General features: G+C 57.8%; 1 protein-coding gene across 1 annotated transcript in view; it reads right to left on the bottom strand.

The window, feature by feature from the left end:
• PEPD (peptidase D) overlaps window positions 1-20,861 on the bottom strand; it is a 123,766-nt gene that overhangs the window by 18,057 nt on the left and 84,848 nt on the right. Inside the window, exons 10-11 of the mRNA XM_053608297.1 lie at window positions 11,565-11,633; window positions 10,014-10,091 (exon numbers count right to left, since the gene is read on the bottom strand). Coding sequence (XP_053464272.1) covers window positions 10,014-10,091; window positions 11,565-11,633 — 147 coding nt within the window. The remainder of the gene's footprint in view (window positions 1-10,013; window positions 10,092-11,564; window positions 11,634-20,861) is intronic.

Genomic DNA, 20,861 nt, shown 5'->3' with positions numbered 1-20,861 from the left:
GGCCAGGGGGATTTCTGAGGGGCAGGAAGCTCTCACTTCCTTTCAGACCTCAGCATGAGATGGGAAGGAAGGCACTTGGCTTCTTTTCCGTTTGCCAGGTGGGGTGGCCAGCCCTGGCAGACAAGGTGGTGTGCTTTGGTCTCCCAGCTGCCTGCTCCCACCAGGCCTCCGTGGAGGGCCAAGCTCCAGGTGTGGCCAGCAGGGGCAAAAGCCATCACACAGTCCTCGAGGACAACCCCACCACCACCACCAGTGCCATAGGCTGACCCACCAAGCAGGCCTGTCCCAAGTGCTTTCCTGGGAATCTTTGTCCCATTTAACTGAGCCATGGGACAGCCACTCCTGCAGGGCCTGGGCAGACAGGAAGCTGCTGGACTGCCAGCCCACTACACCCCAGCAGCAGCTTCCGGGGCTCCGGTCCCAGTGTCCCTGGTGCACACAGTAACAAGAACAGCTGCTGCAGTGGTCTCCTGGGTGTCTGGGGGAATCAGCATTACTATTTTGTATGAAGCGGAGAGATGGGGGACCATGTGGGACCCTGCCTGGGAGGTGAGCGGCTCACAGCTGCTGCCACCTCGAGGGCTTGTGGCCACGGAAGCATGTGGGACAAGGCTGGGCATCAGCCCCAGCGGGGGAGGGTAGGCTCGGCATCACATGCAAAGCGCATGCTACAGTTCACTTTTTTGGTGACCAGTGTCTCATGACATCCGTAAGCACCCGGCTGTCTGGGTAGTGCTGTTCAAACCACAGGTCATGACATCAACCGAGTGGGGTGCAGCCATGAAGCGTGAACCACACGGATGGAAAAGGCACAGGAAGGGTGTCTGGGGACGGGGCCCAGGTACGCGCATGTCTGGCTGCGGGTGTGAGCAGGAGCAGTCATGAAGTGACTGGGGATGGGGCCCAGGTACGCGCATGTCTGGCTGCGGGTGTGAGCAGGAGCAGTCATGAAGTGACTGGGGATGGGGCCCAGGTACGCGCATGTCTGGCTGCGGGTGTGAGCAGGAGCAGTCATGAAGTGACTGGGGATGGGGCCCAGGTACGCGCATGTCTGGCTGGGGGTGTGAGCAGGAGCAGTCATGAAGTGACTGGGGATGGGGCCCAGGTACGCGCATGTCTGGCTGCGGGTGTGAGCAGGAGCAGTCATGAAGTGACTGGGGATGGGGCCCAGGTACGCGCATGTCTGGCTGCGGGTGTGAGCAGGAGCAGTCATGAAGTGACTGGGGATGGGGCCCAGGTACGCGCATGTCTGGCTGCGGGTGTGAGCAGGAGCAGTCATGAAGTGACTGGGGATGGGGCTCAGGTACGCGCATGTCTGGCTGCGGGTGTGAGCAGGAGCAGTCATGAAGTGACTGGGGACGGGGCCCAGGTACGCGCATGTCTGGCTGCGGGTGTGAGCAGGAGCAGTCATGAAGTGACTGGGGACGGGGCCCAGGTACGCGCATGTCTGGCTGCGGGTGTGAGCAGGAGCAGTCATGAAGTGACTGGGGATGGGGCCCAGGTACGCGCATGTCTGGCTGCGGGTGTGAGCAGGAGCAGTCATGAAGTGACTGGGGATGGGGCTCAGGTACGCGCATGTCTGGCTGCGGGTGTGAGCAGGAGCAGTCATGAAGTGACTGGGGACGGGGCCCAGGTACGCGCATGTCTGGCTGCGGGTGTGAGCAGGAGCAGTCATGAAGTGACTGGGGACGGGGCCCAGGTACGCGCATGTCTGGCTGCGGGTGTGAGCAGGAGCAGTCATGAAGTGACTGGGGACGGGGCCCAGGTACGCGCATGTCTGGCTGCGGGTGTGAGCAGGAGCAGTCATGAAGTGACTGGGGATGGGGCCCAGGTACGCGCATGTCTGGCTGCGGGTGTGAGCAGGAGCAGTCATGAAGTGACTGGGGACGGGGCCCAGGTACGCGCATGTCTGGCTGCGGGTGTGAGCAGGAGCAGTCATGAAGTGACTGGGGATGGGGCTCAGGTACGCGCATGTCTGGCTGCGGGTGTGAGCAGGAGCAGTCATGAAGTGACTGGGGATGGGGCCCAGGTACGCGCATGTCTGGCTGCGGGTGTGAGCAGGAGCAGTCATGAAGTGACTGGGGATGGGGCCCAGGTACGCGCATGTCTGGCTGCGGGTGTGAGCAGGAGCAGTCATGAAGTGACTGGGGATGGGGCCCAGGTACGCGCATGTCTGGCTGCGGGTGTGAGCAGGAGCAGTCATGAAGTGACTGGGGATGGGGCTCAGGTACGCGCATGTCTGGCTGCGGGTGTGAGCAGGAGCAGTCATGAAGTGACTGGGGATGGGGCTCAGGTACGCGCATGTCTGGCTGCGGGTGTGAGCAGGAGCAGTCATGAAGTGACTGGGGATGGGGCCCAGGTACGCGCATGTCTGGCTGCGGGTGTGAGCAGGAGCAGTCATGAAGTGACTGGGGATGGGGCCCAGGTACGCGCATGTCTGGCTGCGGGTGTGAGCAGGAGCAGTCATGAAGTGACTGGGGATGGGGCCCAGGTACGCGCATGTCTGGCTGCGGGTGTGAGCAGGAGCAGTCATGAAGTGACTGGGGATGGGGCTCAGGTACGCGCATGTCTGGCTGCGGGTGTGAGCAGGAGCAGTCATGAAGTGACTGGGGATGGGGCTCAGGTACGCGCATGTCTGGCTGCGGGTGTGAGCAGGAGCAGTCATGAAGTGACTGGGGATGGGGCCCAGGTACGCGCATGTCTGGCTGCGGGTGTGAGCAGGAGCAGTCATGAAGTGACTGGGGATGGGGCCCAGGTACGCGCATGTCTGGCTGCGGGTGTGAGCAGGAGCAGTCATGAAGTGACTGGGGATGGGGCTCAGGTACGCGCATGTCTGGCTGCGGGTGTGAGCAGGAGCAGTCATGAAGTGACTGGGGATGGGGCTCAGGTACGCGCATGTCTGGCTGCGGGTGTGAGCAGGAGCAGTCATGAAGTGACTGGGGATGGGGCCCAGGTACGCGCATGTCTGGCTGCGGGTGTGAGCAGGAGCAGTCATGAAGTGACTGGGGATGGGGCTCAGGTACGCGCATGTCTGGCTGGGGGTGTGAGCAGGAGCAGTCATGAAGTGACTGGGGATGGGGCCCAGGTACGCGCATGTCTGGCTGGGGGTGTGAGCAGGAGCAGTCATGAAGTGACTGGGGATGGGGCTCAGGTACGCGCATGTCTGGCTGCGGGTGTGAGCAGGAGCAGTCATGAAGTGACTGGGGATGGGGCCCAGGTACGCGCATGTCTGGCTGCGGGTGTGAGCAGGAGCAGTCATGAAGTGACTGGGGATGGGGCCCAGGTACGCGCATGTCTGGCTGGGGGTGTGAGCAGGAGCAGTCATGAAGTGACTGGGGATGGGGCTCAGGTACGCGCATGTCTGGCTGCGGGTGTGAGCAGGAGCAGTCATGAAGTGACTGGGGATGGGGCCCAGGTACGCGCATGTCTGGCTGCGGGTGTGAGCAGGAGCAGTCATGAAGTGACTGGGGATGGGGCCCAGGTACGCGCATGTCTGGCTGCGGGTGTGAGCAGGAGCAGTCATGAAGTGACTGGGGACGGGGCCCAGGTACGCGCATGTCTGGCTGCGGGTGTGAGCAGGAGCAGTCATGAAGTGACTGGGGATGGGGCCCAGGTACGCGCATGTCTGGCTGCGGGTGTGAGCAGGAGCAGTCATGAAGTGACTGGGGATGGGGCCCAGGTACGCGCATGTCTGGCTGCGGGTGTGAGCAGGAGCAGTCATGAAGTGACTGGGGATGGGGCCCAGGTACGCGCATGTCTGGCTGCGGGTGTGAGCAGGAGCAGTCATGAAGTGACTGGGGATGGGGCTCAGGTACGCGCATGTCTGGCTGCGGGTGTGAGCAGGAGCAGTCATGAAGTGACTGGGGATGGGGCCCAGGTACGCGCATGTCTGGCTGCGGGTGTGAGCAGGAGCAGTCATGAAGTGACTGGGGATGGGGCCCAGGTACGCGCATGTCTGGCTGCGGGTGTGAGCAGGAGCAGTCATGAAGTGACTGGGGATGGGGCCCAGGTACGCGCATGTCTGGCTGCGGGTGTGAGCAGGAGCAGTCATGAAGTGACTGGGGATGGGGCCCAGGTACGCGCATGTCTGGCTGCGGGTGTGAGCAGGAGCAGTCATGAAGTGACTGGGGATGGGGCCCAGGTACGCGCATGTCTGGCTGCGGGTGTGAGCAGGAGCAGTCATGATGACTGGGGATGGGGCCCAGGTACGCGCATGTCTGGCTGCGGGTGTGAGCAGGAGCAGTCATGAAGTGTCTGGGGATGGGGCCCAGGTATGCGCATGTCTGGCTGCGGGTGTGAGCAGGAGCAGTCATGAAGTGTCTGGGGATGGGGCCCAGGTATGCGCATGTCTGGCTGCGGGTGTGAGCAGGAGCAGTCATGAAGTGTCTGGGGATGGGGCCCAGGTACGCGCATGTCTGGCTGCGGGTGTGAGCAGGAGCAGTCATGAAGTGACTGGGGATGGGGCCCAGGTACGCGCATGTCTGGCTGCGGGTGTGAGCAGGAGCAGTCATGAAGTGACTGGGGACGGGGCCCAGGTACGCGCATGTCTGGCTGCGGGTGTGAGCAGGAGCAGTCATGAAGTGTCTGGGGATGGGGCCCAGGTATGCGCATGTCTGGCTGCGGGTGTGAGCAGGAGCAGTCATGAAGTGTCTGGGGATGGGGCCCAGGTATGCGCATGTCTGGCTGCGGGTGTGAGCAGGAGCAGTCATGAAGTGTCTGGGGATGGGGTCCAGGTACGCGCATGTCTGGCTGCGGGTGTGAGCAGGAGCAGTCATGAAGTGACTGGGGATGGGGCTCAGGTACGCGCATGTCTGGCTGCGGGTGTGAGCAGGAGCAGTCATGAAGTGACTGGGGATGGGGCCCAGGTACGCGCATGTCTGGCTGCGGGTGTGAGCAGGAGCAGTCATGAAGTGACTGGGGATGGGGCTCAGGTACGCGCATGTCTGGCTGCGGGTGTGAGCAGGAGCAGTCATGAAGTGACTGGGGATGGGGCCCAGGTACGCGCATGTCTGGCTGCGGGTGTGAGCAGGAGCAGTCATGAAGTGACTGGGGATGGGGCCCAGGTACGCGCATGTCCTGGAGACCACAAAGTGCTCACGATATGGCTGGTTGGTGACAATCAAGCATCCCTTTGAGGAAACAGCAAGAAGAGTGTGTGGGCCCAGCGGCAGGAACAAGCCCCGGGAGTGACACTTCATTCTCTAAAGTTCACCAGGGCATCAGGCAGCAGGTAGAGTGGGACTTGTGGGCCCTTCTGCTAGCTGGGGAGAAGTCCCCGAGCACAGACTGGCTGCCTCTAAGGCACACAACGTTCAGATGCCAGACAGACTCAGGACAAGCAGCCAACAGGTCTGGGCAGAGTTGCTCTATTCCCATCCACAAGGACCAAGAGATGCCAAGGTGGGCAAGTACCCTGCGGCCTGGGTGGCCAGGACTAGCACACCTGTGATGTAGACAGCATGGCTAGAGAGGGTTCTGCTGTCACCTCAACTCAGGGATGCCTCTGCTCATCAGCCAGGCTTCAGGATGGTCATTGTCACGGCAGGGAGACAGATGGGGGTCTAGGCCCTTGGCACGGAAGGAAGGGGACAAGGGGGAGCTGAGACAACAGGATTCTCCTGCAAACCTGCTGGCAGCCCACCAGCCTCCCTGCCCAGGAGTAATGTAGATGCCAGCACCCAGCAGGGGTGAGGCCTGCCCCACTGTCCTGAGACAACGCTGCCCTCTTCTGGCCCGTGCTGGAAGGACCGCCAGCCACGTCCTGCCTGCAGCCGGGCATTCCAGGCCTGAGGCACTACCTTGCACCCACACTCCAGAATGTTCTAAGATGGAGCCACAGGTACGACCCCCACTGATGCAGAGGTGGGAGACATAGGAGGTGGCAGGTGAGGATGTCTGGGGAGAGCTGCATGGCGGCCCCACCCTGGGTACACTGCTTCCCAGTAGATTTCACCGTGGATGGCGCTCGCTGGTGCCCACGGGACATGTGCCTCCCTCCTTATGGGGGGTTCTGGTGTCCACTGCCAGGGCCAATTATGGAAGGATAGGGCAGTGTATATGGGCTCAATGACCAGCAGCAGGGGCGGTAGGTCCCAGCCACAAGTATGCACGTTCCCCTGCTAGGGCTGAATTTAACAGGGAGGGGTCTTCTGGGCCCCCCTGCTTAGGGGGCCTTCAGCCACCTAAGACACCATCCATCCTTGGCGAACACATATTAAAAGCATTAATTGGCAAGCGTGCCACTCTCTTGCAGCCCTGTTCTAGGAAGGTCTGCCTACTCGCCTAAGGAGGAAAACAAGCCTACCTACAAGTCCTCTGGAACAGGGACTTGGTGCTGAGGTTCCTGGTAAACCCCAAGGGCACAGCAAGAGAGGGCCTAACCCAAGCCGAGGAAAGGGGACCCTGGGATGTGAAGATACCCCACAGGGCCTCTCCTCACCCTGGGAGCCATGCAGGGCAGGTGGGACAGGACCTGGCCCAAAGGACCCAGGGGGCTTGGTGTGAGGAACAGCCCTGGAGCCACGCTCTCAGTTCCTGGCTCGCAAGCTTGACCTGAAGCAAGAGCCAGAGAGGGCAACCAGGGCGTCGTGGCTATGACCGTAGCTGACAGCAGCCAAGGCCTAGGTCCAGGGAAGCTCCTGGCACCACAGGGACAGAGAATGGGAAGGGGGCCTGGCCGACCTCCAGCCCTGCCTGGCACATGTGTCGCAGAGGACAATTCTGGGGTAGAAAACACAGGAGAGGAAAGCCACGCAACTAAGGACCTGTAGCTGCTGGACAGTAGAGGCCCACAGTGCAGGAAGGATGAGGCACTGATCTGCCTGGCTTGGTGATGACACTATCACTGCTGTTGTCATCTGCCAAGGGCCCATGCTGAGCTGAGCACCAGGCCTGGCACTTTGCAGGTATGATCCCTGAATCTCAGAGCTGGGTGCCAGGTTACCCTCCATGATGGATGGAAAAAACGGAGGCTCTGAGGGGTAGCCACTCTGCTAGGGAGAGGGAAGAGAGTTAAACTGTCACACAGCACAGCCTCGTTCAGGGTCCCCCGTGTGTGAACGTGTGTGCACGTGTGGTGCCCCTATATGGGACTATGGAGAGAGGGACAGAAAAGGCAGCCCCCCCCCCCACTTCTCCAGAACATCCTGACTGCTCTGGACCAGCTCTGACTCCCCAAACAACCCCATTACGTAAAGCTCAAGTATCTATGGGGCATTTTTACCCTGAAGCCAAAAGGACTGGGACCCAAAGCTTGGAACACAAGCGCAGCAGGGAGGTGCTCAGCTTCAGGAAAACAATCCTGCATAAGACTTATATTTGGGTTTCCTACCTTATGATGAAGCATCGTGGCTTTTATGTTGGGATAAAAGTGTGATTTATTATTTACCGAACACAGTAGGCGCTCGGCAGATCAATTTCAATAAAACAATGGATTATAAATGCCGCCAGCAATCTGGCAGGAGCGGTAATCAACAAAACATGTTGTTCTAAATGCTGCATAATAAATTGACTATAATAAACTCATAATTATTCTACTGGCTACATTTCAAAGTTAGCACTAGAAAAATAAAATTGCCAATTTGGACTTGGCATTAACATCTGCGGGCTTCCTTGAATCACTCCCATCTCAACAGCTGCAGTACAGAGATGCAGGTGCCGCGTGCTGCCCAGGAGGGCCAAGGCCGTGGCATCTGGGCGGCGTTGAGGCCTGATGTGTGTGTGATGTGTCTAGGGACTGAACCCCGCCCCTGCTAGGGTCCACCCCAGAAACACAGCTGGGGCCAGCCCTTTGTGGGGGTAAGGACCCCCTCTTGGCAGGTAAAGAGGGGAGTGAAGCAGCAGCCACTTCTTTAGGGTATGCTGAGCTCACAGAGGAGAAAAACTCGTGGCCCTACACCTGGCCAGGGTTGTCCACAGGCCAGCAGACCTAACCGCTGTTGTAGCTAGATCTCTGCTTCCACCCTGGGCCTGGGTTCCTGTGTCCTATCCGGTTCCGCTCTCACCCTGTTCCCAGAATGGGCTGCAGGGTGAAAAGAGCGTTGACAAAGACCTGGAGAGGCAGGCTCCCACGCTTGCTTGCCCTGCTCTCCAGCTGAGCCAAGTCTGTTTGCCAATCTCCCCTCTAAGTCCCTTCTGGCTCCACACCTGGGCCTGGAACCCTCCTTGTGTCTCGGCTGCCTGCCCACGCACTGGGGTGAGGCACCTTGTGGGACCAGGGTTATGGGTTGGTGAGAATATCCACAGAGAGACCAGAGGGGAGGACTCTGTCAAAGTCGCTGTATGCCCTTGCCCTTGGCCCCTAGGTCTCTCTGACCCAACCAGCCCTGGGTCCAGACACTGCCCGACTAAGCCCACTGTCCAAGGACACTGGATGCTGGCCCACGATTTGTGGGGCTCACTGAAGCCTGGGGTGTGAACTCAATTCTGTGAGGTCAGTGCAGCAGGCAGGTTGGGGAGATGGCCGCTGGGGCCTGGCTTGTGGTCAGGCAATTCTACTGGCCTGACTCTGGCCACTTTGCAAATCACCCTCTGTAGGCCACGACCTGCTGGCCAGGCCCCTGGAGAGAGGGCACAGTGGCTCAGCACTAGTGTGCCCCTGTCACATCCCTTCTGCTGGTGATCTTGAGATATCCGGGCTCTCTCCATAGATGAGTAAACTGAGGCTCAGAGGGGAAGCAAGAGGCTTGGTTTCTTCCAGAAGGCTGAGACAGGCTCTGGCCTGAGCTAGCACATCCCATATACTGCCCATCCTGGGTGAGCAGAGAGACCATGGCCAGTCACGATGCCCGCAAGCCTGTGGCAGGAAGACCCTGGGATGGAGGGGGTCCCAGCACCCACCGAGCCCTGACAGCCCAGTACTCGGAGTCTCTGGGCAGCTGCGGTCTCTGCATGCCTACTCACGTCCCTCGCTGGGAGTGGGCGGGTGACTCTCGGGTCAGGTTCCCATGGTTCCCCACTGCAGGGCTGAGTCCCGCTGAGGGGAGGCTGGGTCCAGGCCCGTGAGCAGCCACCGTGGGAACTCTGCCCGTGAGAAGCGAGGGCAGTGGAGTGGCCAAGAAGGGCTTCTGGGCACCACAGGGGCCCGAGAAAACGTGTGACACTGCCCAGAAGCAGAGCTCTGAGGGAGCCTGGTTCAGGTATGCGAGCAACAGATGAAAAGAAAGGGCTGGGATGTCCCTGCCTACTGGCCAGTAACCACACCGAAGTGTCTAAAGGCCAAAACAGAGCCTGTGCAGCTTGTGGCCGTGTCCCAGGGCCACAGCATCTGTGTGGCTCTTGGTGGCCCTACCTGGCCAACATCTGGGTGGTACAGAGATGGGGTAAAGAGGGCCAAGTGCTGTGGCAGGGGGCCGGGTCTACAGGGGCTCCCAGACCCCTCTCGAGCCCTGGAGTGGCCTGGCATGCTCTGCCCTACACGTGGGGGGTCTATGCGCAGGACACAGGCTACCAGAGGGGTGGAGGCCACAGGACCTGGCCACATTAGCCTTGTTGGGGCCTCCATGAGGGACTGTGGGCTCAGTAAAGCAGACCTGGGGGTCAAACACCACCTGTGACCTCCTGAATAAATGGTCACTTGTGCCAAAGGACCCTGTGGCTGAAGCTGGCAGGTTTTAGAATGTTGGGGGTCCCTGGGGTCAGACTGAGGGGCCCTACCCTTGTGGAGTTAAGACATGGACGTGAGTATGGTGTCCCTGAGTGGTGAGGGTGGCCTGGGCAGAGGATGGGGACAGTTCCGGTCCCCCTCAGAGAGGCCACTACGCCTCGGCCCCACAGGAGACCACGAGGGGACCCTGTCCAGTGTCCCTTTCTCACTATTCCCCACGGGGCATAGGCTGCTGGCCTTGCAGAAAGCACCACACAGTGGACGACCTTGGCAGAGAAGTCTGGGCCAACAACAGGCCTGGGGACAGGGACTCAGCAACCCCTGGTTGGCCCTGAGGTTGAGCTCAACCTCAGCCGGGCTGTTCACACACAGAGCCAGGCCGGGCAGCAGGAGGGCTGGCCCCACTCACCACATGTCTCCGTCCTGGATTGTCCGGTCATTGGGGGCCCCAGCATGTCCATAGTGCAGCACAGCTGCGTTCTCGCCACTACAAAGAACAGGGGAAGTGCTCACAGCCAACCCTTACCAGCAGGCCCCTGCCCCTCCCCCCAGGCAGCATGGGCCACCCTCCAGCAGAGGCCCACAGCCTGAGGCGGGGCCAGGGAACATGGTGGCCCAGGCACCCCATAGCCACATGGCTGCCAGTGAGCCTCTTGGCCCACCTACAGGGCCTCTGGCTGGGAGCACCACTTACGCAGTGCCCGAGCTGGAGGTGTAAGAAGCTCTTCTAAGGAATAGAAGAAGGGCGCCCCAGCAGGTGGGCTAAGGAGGGAAGGGCCTGTGGAAGCTCCCCTTTTTGGCAGCTAAGGGGTGAGGAGCTTTTTTCTCTTTTTTAAGAGATGGGGTCTTGCTCTTGCTCAGGCTGGTCTTGAACTCCTGGGCTCGAGGGATTCTCCTCCCTTGGCCCCTTATAGTGCTGGATTATAGGTGTGAATCACCACGCCAGGCCTCGGAGTGAGGGGCTCGATGGCAAGGCCCTCAGTGACTGAGCAGCCACCCTGGCATCCTGGCCCCAGCAGCAAAGCAAGAAGCCAGTGCTCCCTGTGCCTCTGCTCCAGAGGGCTCCCCTAATGAGTGACACCTTTAAGAAAAAAAAAGGACTTTTAAGTCTGTCCAAAGGGGGGGAAAAAACCCCACCTGGGTATAATATTTATGGCCCCATTCGAGAGTCTCCCAGGAATCATAAAAGCAGAAATAATGATTTTTCTCTCTATCCACCAGAGAAGAACATTTCCAAGGACTGAGATGTTCACATGTATTATTCATGTGCCGAGGATGTGCGCATCAGCAGAGCCGCCCGCTCCTTCCTGGCTGGGCAGGTGCCAGCCCCGAGGGGCAGAGCCTGGGCAGGGAATGGGAGACCAGCTGGGTTGAGCCCAGGAGCCCAGGGCCTACCTACAGTCAGGACATGTGCCTAACAGGGCTGTGCACACCCAGCGTGCACCGTGACGCACACGGCCACAAAATGCCCCATATCATAGTTTCCGGTACCTGTGAGCCTCCACGCACACCCGGCCATGTGCAGAAGACACAGAACTGTACACATGTGCACGGAGCTCCTACCCCACCTCGACACGCCGTGTGCAGATGCTCTGATAGTGACACGCACACCCACGGCCATGCTGATCTCCACACGGCCACAGGGACAGGTGCAGGCACACCCACACACAGACACACGACCACTGCCTCCTGTGCCAGCACGGCCCCTTCCATCCTCTGCCCGCTGGGGACAGAAGGGAGGGGGTGGCAGGTACCTCCTCTCTGGGGACTGATGAGGCTCCAGTCCCCATAGGCAGAGGCAACCTGGGCCCCGCCTCAGAGGTAAGTGTGACTTCCAGGCTGGGTTGCTAGGCACTGGTGTGGGAGTGCACGTCTAAGCTGGGGGGAAAGTGAAGGCCCACTTGCTAAGCACTGCCCGCCTGCCCGCCCCACCCTGCCCCGTGATCACACTCCTGCTTACCTGCCACAGATGCAGGTGTAGGAGCTGTGCCTCATGCCACCCCGGGAGTAGCAGTAGTGCTCGAAGAGGCTGCAGAAGAGACACACGTGAGAACGGGGCCACCAGGGCACGCACACCCCCAGTGCCAGCCCACCAGCCCGACGAACCCCAGGTCTTAATCTGCTGCAGCTCCACGCAGGTCCGAGCCCCCGCCACCATGTGAGTGTGCAGCCCGCATGGAGCGCGAGGTCAGTGTGGAGTGAGGAGGAAGCTGGGCTCCAGCAGGGCCCAGCCACCTGTCCCGGGAGCTTGCCATTCTCCCACTCAGGACGGGCCACACGTGTTTGCAGGGCTTGAGGCAGGGTCCTCCCTGTGACTCTGCAGCCAGTGTCTACCACCTACAGTAGAGGCTGGATGCATGCCCGAGGGTAGGGAAGGGAAACACAAGACCTCCTTGGACCCACTGCTGTCCTGTCCTGTGCTCACCCGGAGAAAGGGGAGCAGGAGCTGCTGGGGATGGAGGTGAGGTGGGCAGACTCCAGGGAGCCGGGCAGACCCTGCTTCTCCCTACCTGGGACGGTAGTAAGTTCTGCAGCGGAAGACCAGCCCCTAGCCCCCAGGCTGAGCCCAGAGTCAGCCACAAGGGAGTGGGGCCTCAGCAGAGCTCTGCAAGCCCAGAAGGAGTGAGACAAACATGCCAGAGGACAACCGGCCTTGACAAAGGCCCAGCAGTGGGAGCTGCAGGGGTGGCCCGTGTCTCCTCCAGGCTGGGCCCCTCGGTGGGACCTGAAGATGGCAGCAGGGACTGGGGGGCCAGGCCAGCCACATCAACACCGTCATCGTGGCTAGGACCCTGCCCCACCCACACTGCATGCCCCCACACCTCAGCTCTCTGCATGGGGTGTTGAACTTCAAGGGACCGAGCTGCTCCCTAGGTTTTGCCCGGTCTCTGGGCACGCCAGGTGCTTGGCCTCCTGCAGACCTACCTGTGGAGGGGCAATGATGGGGAGCTGCCTCACTTCCCCCCGAGGCCTAGGCAATAGCTAGCCTGCCTGGCCCCTGCTCAGCCCACCTGCCACCAGGCAAAGCAGGCCCAGATGGCCCCAACACCACCCACCCACCACCATGGCAGCTGTCCTCAGGGTACCAAAGGCTGCCCAAGGGCACGTCAAGTGGCAGCCCTGCCCTACAAGTTCTGGGCCTGTTTTAGAGAATGTCTGTACAGAGTTTAATCTTCCAGGCACCATAAACACAAATTATATATAATTGTTATGATTGGGTATTAAGTAGTTGTTATGCAGAAATGGTTCTGCTGCATTCTATCGGCTTTCAGACGTGCCTTACGAACCTTACAGGATAATTGGGTATCTGTGGGTGAAATATTTCCACAACACAAAGGATTTCAGGATCTGCCAGGGAGGCAAGGAAGCCGCGCGCTCCCCTCCTCAGGAGCTCCCCATCCTCGGTGGGAGCACGCAGGCAGCTTCTACCTTGGTCTCAGTTGGTCATGAGGAGGGTAAAACACAAGTCACCAAGTGTGGCCACAGCAGAGACAATCCCAAGGAGGCGGGGCAGAGGCCTATGTCCCAAACAGCAGACCTTGTGCACGAGGCCACACAACAGTGGCCCTGGGAGCTGACCCACGTGGCCTCGCCTCCCTGCCTGGAGGCACAGCACTCCCATGTAGCCGGAGAGGTTGGAGCCATGCCACGGAGCCAGGGTGCCCCCTTCACTCTGGGAGACATGGCCCTGCTCAGACAGAAGCAAATCTTGGGGCCACATGGCCATTCTCAAGGTGATAGGGACAGCGGGCCTCTGTGGCGGCAGGTTGACATGTAGACAACTACAGGCTGCACTGGGACCAGCCAGCTTCAGAAAGGACAGGCAGAGGCACTATGAACAAGCAAATTCCGGGAGGAACGGGAGGAAGGGGAGGCAGCAGCCTGAGGACACAGGCGTCCGGGCCCCACACCCACAGCACCTTCCGGAACGCATAACCCACTCGGTGCAGCAGCCTCCTCACATGCCCTCGCTTCTGTTGAAGGAGAAAATAATAATTTTGAGAAAAAGGCATAACTCACAGAAGCACCACACTAAGGCCAGGCTGACGCAGTTTTCACCTGCAACCTACAGCCTCATTGACGATTTCACACACGGTTCCCTAAGAAAGAGCTGAGGAGGTGAGGAGAAAACCCATTCATTCTAGCTCATTCTAGCCCCAAAGAGCCTGAGGTCTGTGCTGGACTTTGGTACCGAACTTTGTTTTTAACTAACATTTCTGACATGACTTGAGGACACACAGGCGCTTTTGGTGCAGTAACAGGTGGATGTGATGAGCCCATGTTTCCTGCAGACTTCGGGGTTGGACTACAAATGCACAAAGAGGCCCAACTTCTCGGGCAAGGGGGGTGGAGCTCAGGGGGTCTGATATATTTTTGATCTTTAAGGAGTGACGCCCCAAACTGGGGCCCATGCTCGATAAACAGGCAGGGTGAGGGCCCCAAAGTGCTTGGGCAGAGCTCAGCAGACAGGGCTGGGTGGCCAGGGGTTAGCACAGACTAGAGGACAGGCTGTCACCCCTGCCGCTGGCTGACTTCCTGCTGATGGTTCACCACATCAAGGCAGTGACAGCAGGTCACTCAGCGCTCATGGGAAATATAGTCAACTGTGAGGCAGAGGAGGGTCCAGGTGACTCGTCCCTCTCCCCCCGCCTGCCCCCCGGAGCGGGCTGGCTGCTGCTAACACTCATCCAAGGCTGTGGTCAAATTTCACTGGAGGATAACGTGGCCCTTCTGGAACCACCGTAAGAACGATGACAGCAGAGCAGTTAGCCAGAAACCTTCCCACATGCAACACTCAGAGATGATACACAAAATGCAAAGCCAAGTTCACAAGGAGGGGAGGAAAGTGAGGCCAAAAAGGGACACACTGCTGTGTCTGGGGGACTGAGAAGCCTCGCTTTACCTTCCACGTGGGGACAGTGACAGGCCATGGGCACATGGGAGGCAGGGGGCTGGAATAGAGATCCTGCCCCTGTGTTTACAAAGCTGGACCTGGGCAGGGATACACCTGCAGCCCAAATTCACCTGTGACAGAAGTGGCCACCAGGAGGCTTGCCTGGGCTCTGGGCAAAAGTCAAAACAATGACTTGGAATTCACAGGTGTAGGTCTGTCCTCCACGGGTTTTCAAGTTCAAATGTAAACTACCCACATGTTTGGAAATTCCCAAGCCAGGGAAAGAACAAAAAACTTGGTCCCTGACCGTGATGCCTGGTGCACTTGGTGGGAGGTGACCCAAAGCCAAACTGGACAGCCATCCCCGTTACCTGGGCTAGGCAGGATCTGTGCGCACACGCCACACGCTCCCCGCAAAACACACTATACCACACACCACACACACACCCAAGATGACAAAACACAAGAGAAAACAGTTCATCAGAGTTGTAAGATACAACTCACGGTAGGTGGGCTGAGATCCCCAAGAACTTCTGATAACAGAATTAGCAGGTATCAACTTCAGGTTTTTTTGAGACAGAATCTCACTCTGTTGCCCCTGACATCACAGCTCACAGCAACCTCAAACTCTTGGTCTTAAGCAATCCTCCTACCTCAGCCTCCTGCGTAGCTGGGACTGTAGGTGCCCACCACAATACCTGGCTAGTTTTTCTATTTTTAGTAGAGCCTGGGTCTCGCTCTTGCTTAGGCTGGTCTTGAACTCCTGAGCTCAGGCGATCCACCCACGTGAGCCTCCCAGAGTGCTGGGATTACAGTGGGGGCCACCAAGCCTGCCCAGCCCAGGTAGGCAACTTTAAACACACATAAAATACTAAAATAATCAACACCTAAAAGGACAGTATGAAAAAATAAACAGGCGGACTTTCTAAAGAGCTGAAACGGAACTTGTAAAAGTGAAGAGGCCATCCATCAGGAGACAGCAGATAGCCTGACAGGCAGGAGTGTGGCCGCCCCCAGAGACCCTTTCCACCTGCTCCTTCAATAAATCTGTGGCCGGCACAAGCTGCATGAGTGTGGTGCATCCCAAGGAGGCTCCTGGGTCGGTGCCCGCCACCTCCCCCAGCACCAGGGCTTCCTCCTGGGCAGAAGGAGGGTCAGGGTCTGCCCGAGTCCCAGCCAGCCAGCCTCCCCTCCTGCCATCCCTGTGCTCTGGGGACTGTGACGCTTCCTTCTGCATGGCTGGCCGTTTCTCTAACACTCTTGCCTATAAATTTCTCTTGCACAACACTTGGGTAGGAGGCGCTTTGCACCCAGGCATAAATGAGAACCCTTAAGTAACCTGGAGAGTCTGTGCTGTGAATAACGAGATGGCTGGAGTTACTGCAATATCGGGGAGGCAGGGGGCAGGCCATTTGTCAGTGCCTAGTGATGAAAAATGGGGCAGAAACAGCAGATTCCCAGGCCCAGATCTGCAAGAATGGTGTCTCCAGGGACACCATGGCTGGGCCTGCCCTTGGGGCCTACAGATCCTGCCCGTGGAGCATCCTGGGCACCCGGCCCAGCTCCTGCCCTCGTAGGTTTATCATCTAACAGGAAGATAAGCTGGAGCTGTATAAAAACACATTAGCTGCCTGAGATAATGGCAGAAGGGCTGCCCCAGCAGCCATGCTATTAGCACAGGCCATGAGCGAGGGTTGCATGGGGGCAAGGGAGGTGGCTCAGGAGGGCAGGCTGACAAAGCTGGGGAATGCCCTAGCTAGCCTGTCCTGGTGTCCTTGCTCTGAGTGCCCCCCACCCCCCACAGCCTCCTGGGGCACCACTTCACACTGACTCTGAGGCCAAACCTTAGCTCTGCCACCTGCAAGCTGCACAGTCTCTCTGTGCCTCAGTTTCCTCATCTGTAAATGAACAGGGGGATGACAATGGTAGCTCCCTCCCAGAATTGCTATGCCAGTTAAATGACTCAGTGTGTGTGGAGCACACAGTGCTAGGCAGCCAGGAGCATCACTCACAGGACATGAGCCATCATTGCTGCACCATCAGAGCCTGGAAGGAGGGGGTCTCAGGTGCCTAGCGTCAGGCTTTGAGAGACGGCCTTTTGGCTATTCCTCTAAAAACCAACCAGAGCATGTGTAGATCCAAGCTCAGACACCCACTCCCACATCTTCCAGGGAAGCCAAGTTCTATGCGGAGTCTGCCAGCCTCCTCTGCAGGGTGATACACCTACTACCTCCAGGAAAAAAACAAACAACACACAGACATGTCCCCTGCACCAGCTCACAAGCTTCCTGACCGACAAAGGGCGCCTCAGGTGTCCCTCTGCCTCCTGCTGCTCCCGAGGGTTGACCCAGGGGTCTTGCCTCCTTGGGACAGACCAGGGCCTGAACGTGTAAGGAAGGGATGGGGGATGCTGAGAGTCTTGTGCTGTTTGGGGCCAAATGACAGTGTTGTGTCTGGTTATCTCAGCACTGAGTTACTTTTATTGATTATGACATTTTCTGGGGGAAAATGTTCATAATCACGTAACTGAAGTGAGGCATCTATTGAAGACCTACCCGCTTACTAGAAGAAAATTCAGAGTAAGAGAAGGCAGGCCTGCAGGAGGGGGTGATGACGGCGGGCGGGAGGGAGGACGTCTGGGTTTCCCACCGTGGGAGCAGCAGAGAACTCGGCCGTTGTTGCCAGTGGGGTCAGCAGAAGAACTTACTTCACATGGTGCCAGAAGTCCATAATGAACTACCCTCTAATTCTGGGGGGTAGGGAAGCTGCTCCTCTCCTCTGCTCTGGGTGACCTGTGGGCCATCAGAGGGCACCATGTGCTGCTGCCTGGGGGAGTGGGGGCCGCAGTGACCTGCTGGGGCTCTGCCCCACCCCCTTGGCACATGCTCTCTGCAGCTTTCCTGAAGGGCAGGTACCAGGACCGGGCAGCGAACTGGGGGGTTTCCCTGGACCTCCCTTTCCCCAGTCCCCAGGGTGAGGACAGACACAGAGAAAGCCAGGGACAAGCCACAGAGACTCCTAGTGCGTTTTATTTTATTTATTTATTTATTTTTTGTAGAGACAGAGTCTCACCTTATCGCCCTCAGTAGAGTGCCGTGGTGTCACACAGCTCACAGCAACCTCCAAATCCTTGGGTTTAGGTGATTCTCTTGACTCAGCCTCCCAAGTAGCTGGGACTACAGGCGCCCGCCACAACGCCTGGCTATTTTTTGTTGTTGTTGTTGCAGTTTGGCCGGGGCTGGGTTTTAACCCGCCACCCTCGGCATATGGGGCCGGTGCCCTACCCGCTGAGCCACAGGCACCGCCCTCCTAGTGCATTTTAAACGAGCAAGTGGCATTCACATGGTTTGTCACCAAGAAGGGAATGACTAAAGCCAGAAACCGAACACGTTTTTAACAAACCTCAGCTCATGAAGCCTCACCCTCAGCAGCTCTCTTTGCTGTCTGGTACTCCCTGAGCCTTCCCACCTTGGCCCTGGACCTCAGCCTGAGAACACCCAGCTGGGGGAACATCTTCCCAGGAGGACTTCCCAAAGGCCGGGACGCCAGGTCACAAGGAGTCTCAGGCCTGTGCCAACCAGATGAAGACAGACTCCGTGAGCCTCACTGCCTGCCCAGGCCACTGTCCCAGGCTCCTCAGCTCCTGCCAGGGTGATCCCCTCTTCAATGCCTCTGATCTAAGGGACTGTCTTGGGGGGAGGGGCAGCCAAGGGCCTAGGACTCCCCACGGACTGATCCAGCCAGGACCTGCTGACCACTCGGACTGAGACACTGGGCAGGCTACACAGACACTCGACTAAGAAAAATCCAACAGCCACCTGCAGTGTTGAGCATCTACAACAATCCTCTGGGGCACTAGCGGTTTTCCTGCTTCACAGACGAGGAATCTGCAGCTCTGAGCGATCACGTGCTGTGCTCAGGGAACCTGCTGGGTCTGTGTTTGGGCCTGGAGTCCGTGCAGGGCTTCAGGCTGCAAAGCTGTCTCCACCTGAATACCTTCAAAGCTTCAGGTCTGCCAGCTGGCGTGGGGTTGGAACAGCAGGTGCCACGAAGGCTGAAGATCATGTGCTCGGCTAGTGCTGGCGCTGGGGGATCCTACAGCTAACGCCTTCCAGGGTTTGGACCTTGTACCTGTACACGGGGCCCAAAGGAAGCCGAAACAGGTCTGCAAGGACGAATGCCCTCTCCAGTTCCCGGCCAGGGTGCCCCAGGCTGGCTGGCAGAACACAGGAGCTGGCGCTTACAACAGGAAGAGGTGGCGGGAGAAGCAGCTCGCCCTCTCTCCAGGAGCGGCCTTATCAAGGTATGAGATAATTAGCATTTTAATTGGATAATTGGGGATTCTAAATTGCCTATCTTGTATTAAGCATAACTGAGGATGTAACATGACATTCAATTAACAAATCTTCCCTTTTATTCCTGACATACTCGGTTAGGTTGACTTTGTGAGGTGCTGGTATCAGTTTCTGGATAAAACACTGAATCTCCTCCTTAGCTGTCAGAGCCACCGACTGCTGACACGCTTAAACTTTATATATGTATAAGAGATCTTAGAAATCTCTACAAGAAGAAAGAAAATTATCCAGTCTCGGCACCAACCATAATCAAATGTTCTGTCAAACATCCTTCCAGACTTTTTTTAACGCATAAACACAGATTTTTAAAATAATCAGTTATAAACGTTTTCTAAAAAGCTGCTTTTTTACTTCTATGGGAAGTAGGACATACGTAAAGAATCCAAATCCTGAGGACACAGTACAATGACCTGTCAAAACACGGGGAGCCCCCCGCCCCTGGCACCCCCTTCCTCAGCCTCTCTTCCCAAGGGCAGCCGACTCCTAACACCACAGGTTAGTTTTGTGTGTTTTTGAATTGTATGTAGATGGGATCAGGCAAGATGGCATCTTCTGCGTCTGGCTTCCCCCCTGCCCACTCACGTCTGAGAGACTGGGCGGTGGGCAGCAGTCACCTGTGCTTTCTCACTGCTGGGTGACGTCCCACAGGGTGAGCGTACCCCAGTGTATCCTCCATCTTCTGCTGGTGACCACTCGGGTGTTTCCGGATTGGCACTATGAGGAGGCCTGCTGCCGGGGGTTGGAGGTGTGTATGGTCTTCTGGGGCCACGTGCATCTCTCCTGAGCAAACAGCTAGGAGTAGAATGCCACGTCATCGGGTTCTGTGGGGGTTCAGCTTTATGGGACAAAGCCCACAGGTTTTCTGAGCAGATGTGTCCACAGAGCCATCATCCCCTAACTTCTTTCACTCCGTATCTACACATGGGACCCAAACAGAGCTGAAACTGCCCACCTGTTGGTCCTGGATGAGGGCAGGGCTATTCCGTCAAAGGTTCTTGCTAAAGCGAGAACATCTCTTGTCAACAGATACACATCTACACCATTTTTATTTTTCATGTTGTCACAACGTCCAGAATCTGATGACTTCTCCCCACCAGCACTGTGTCCTCCCCAGTGGGGGCCACGTCCTCACTCACCTCGTCAGTGGTCTGGTGGTCTGGCTGGCCTCCCAGCTCAGTCCTTGTACCCTAGAAAGTGTGCTCCACGAAGGATCTTAAGTAGGATCACAGACTCCTCTGCTCAGATGTTCCCTTGGCTTCCCACTGGCAGCCCCCTTGCTCTCTTACACTTGGTCTGCCTTGCCCACTCCTGGAACCGCCAGGTGGGTTCCCACCTTGGGGACTCCGTGGTCCCTTCTCTCCAGCTGGAGAGTGTGACCCAGAGACCCACAGCTCTCTCTCTCTCCAATGTGCTCTTCTCGGGGAGGCATCATGAGCCCCTGGATAAAAGGTAACCAGATCCATTTAACCTTCACTATCCCGCCCTCTACCCATGTCTATCTATCTTCCTATCACCCATCCATCCTCTCTAGCCTCCCATTCTACTGGGTTTTGATCTGGCATTAAACCATCCCCGGCACACAAGATCTTCAGGACATTTCCGTTGGGTGCTGGAGTATGTAAATGGTTACATGGGCAGTACCAGGGCCTCTGAGTTCCTTAGTTAGCTACTGGTTGTCCAAAGTGTAGGTTAAGTTACCTCCACCGCTGTGTGATAATGTGACAGGTGCCCATTGGCCATGTGCCTTTTTTCTGTCCTCAGGCTAAATGCCTAGAGGGGGAATTACTGAGGATATGCATGTTGAGTCTCAGGTCACGTTCTGCAAAATGGACACCAAATGCTTTTGAGGATTTTCAGGGTCCTGAGGAGTGCACTGTGGGGGCGTCCGACGCAGGGCCAGGAATCTGGTAGACAAAACCATTCGTCACCGTTTCCCTGACTATTTGGCACGTTTTAACAGGTTTACACGTCTGTTTCCTCCTATTTCTTCCTCTCTGAAGGGCCTGCT

The sequence above is a fragment of the Nycticebus coucang genome, chromosome 10 (genome assembly GCF_027406575.1).
Source record: "Nycticebus coucang isolate mNycCou1 chromosome 10, mNycCou1.pri, whole genome shotgun sequence".
Taxonomy (NCBI): Eukaryota; Metazoa; Chordata; class Mammalia; order Primates; family Lorisidae; genus Nycticebus; species Nycticebus coucang.
This window is presented reverse-complemented; position numbering and strand designations above follow the sequence as displayed.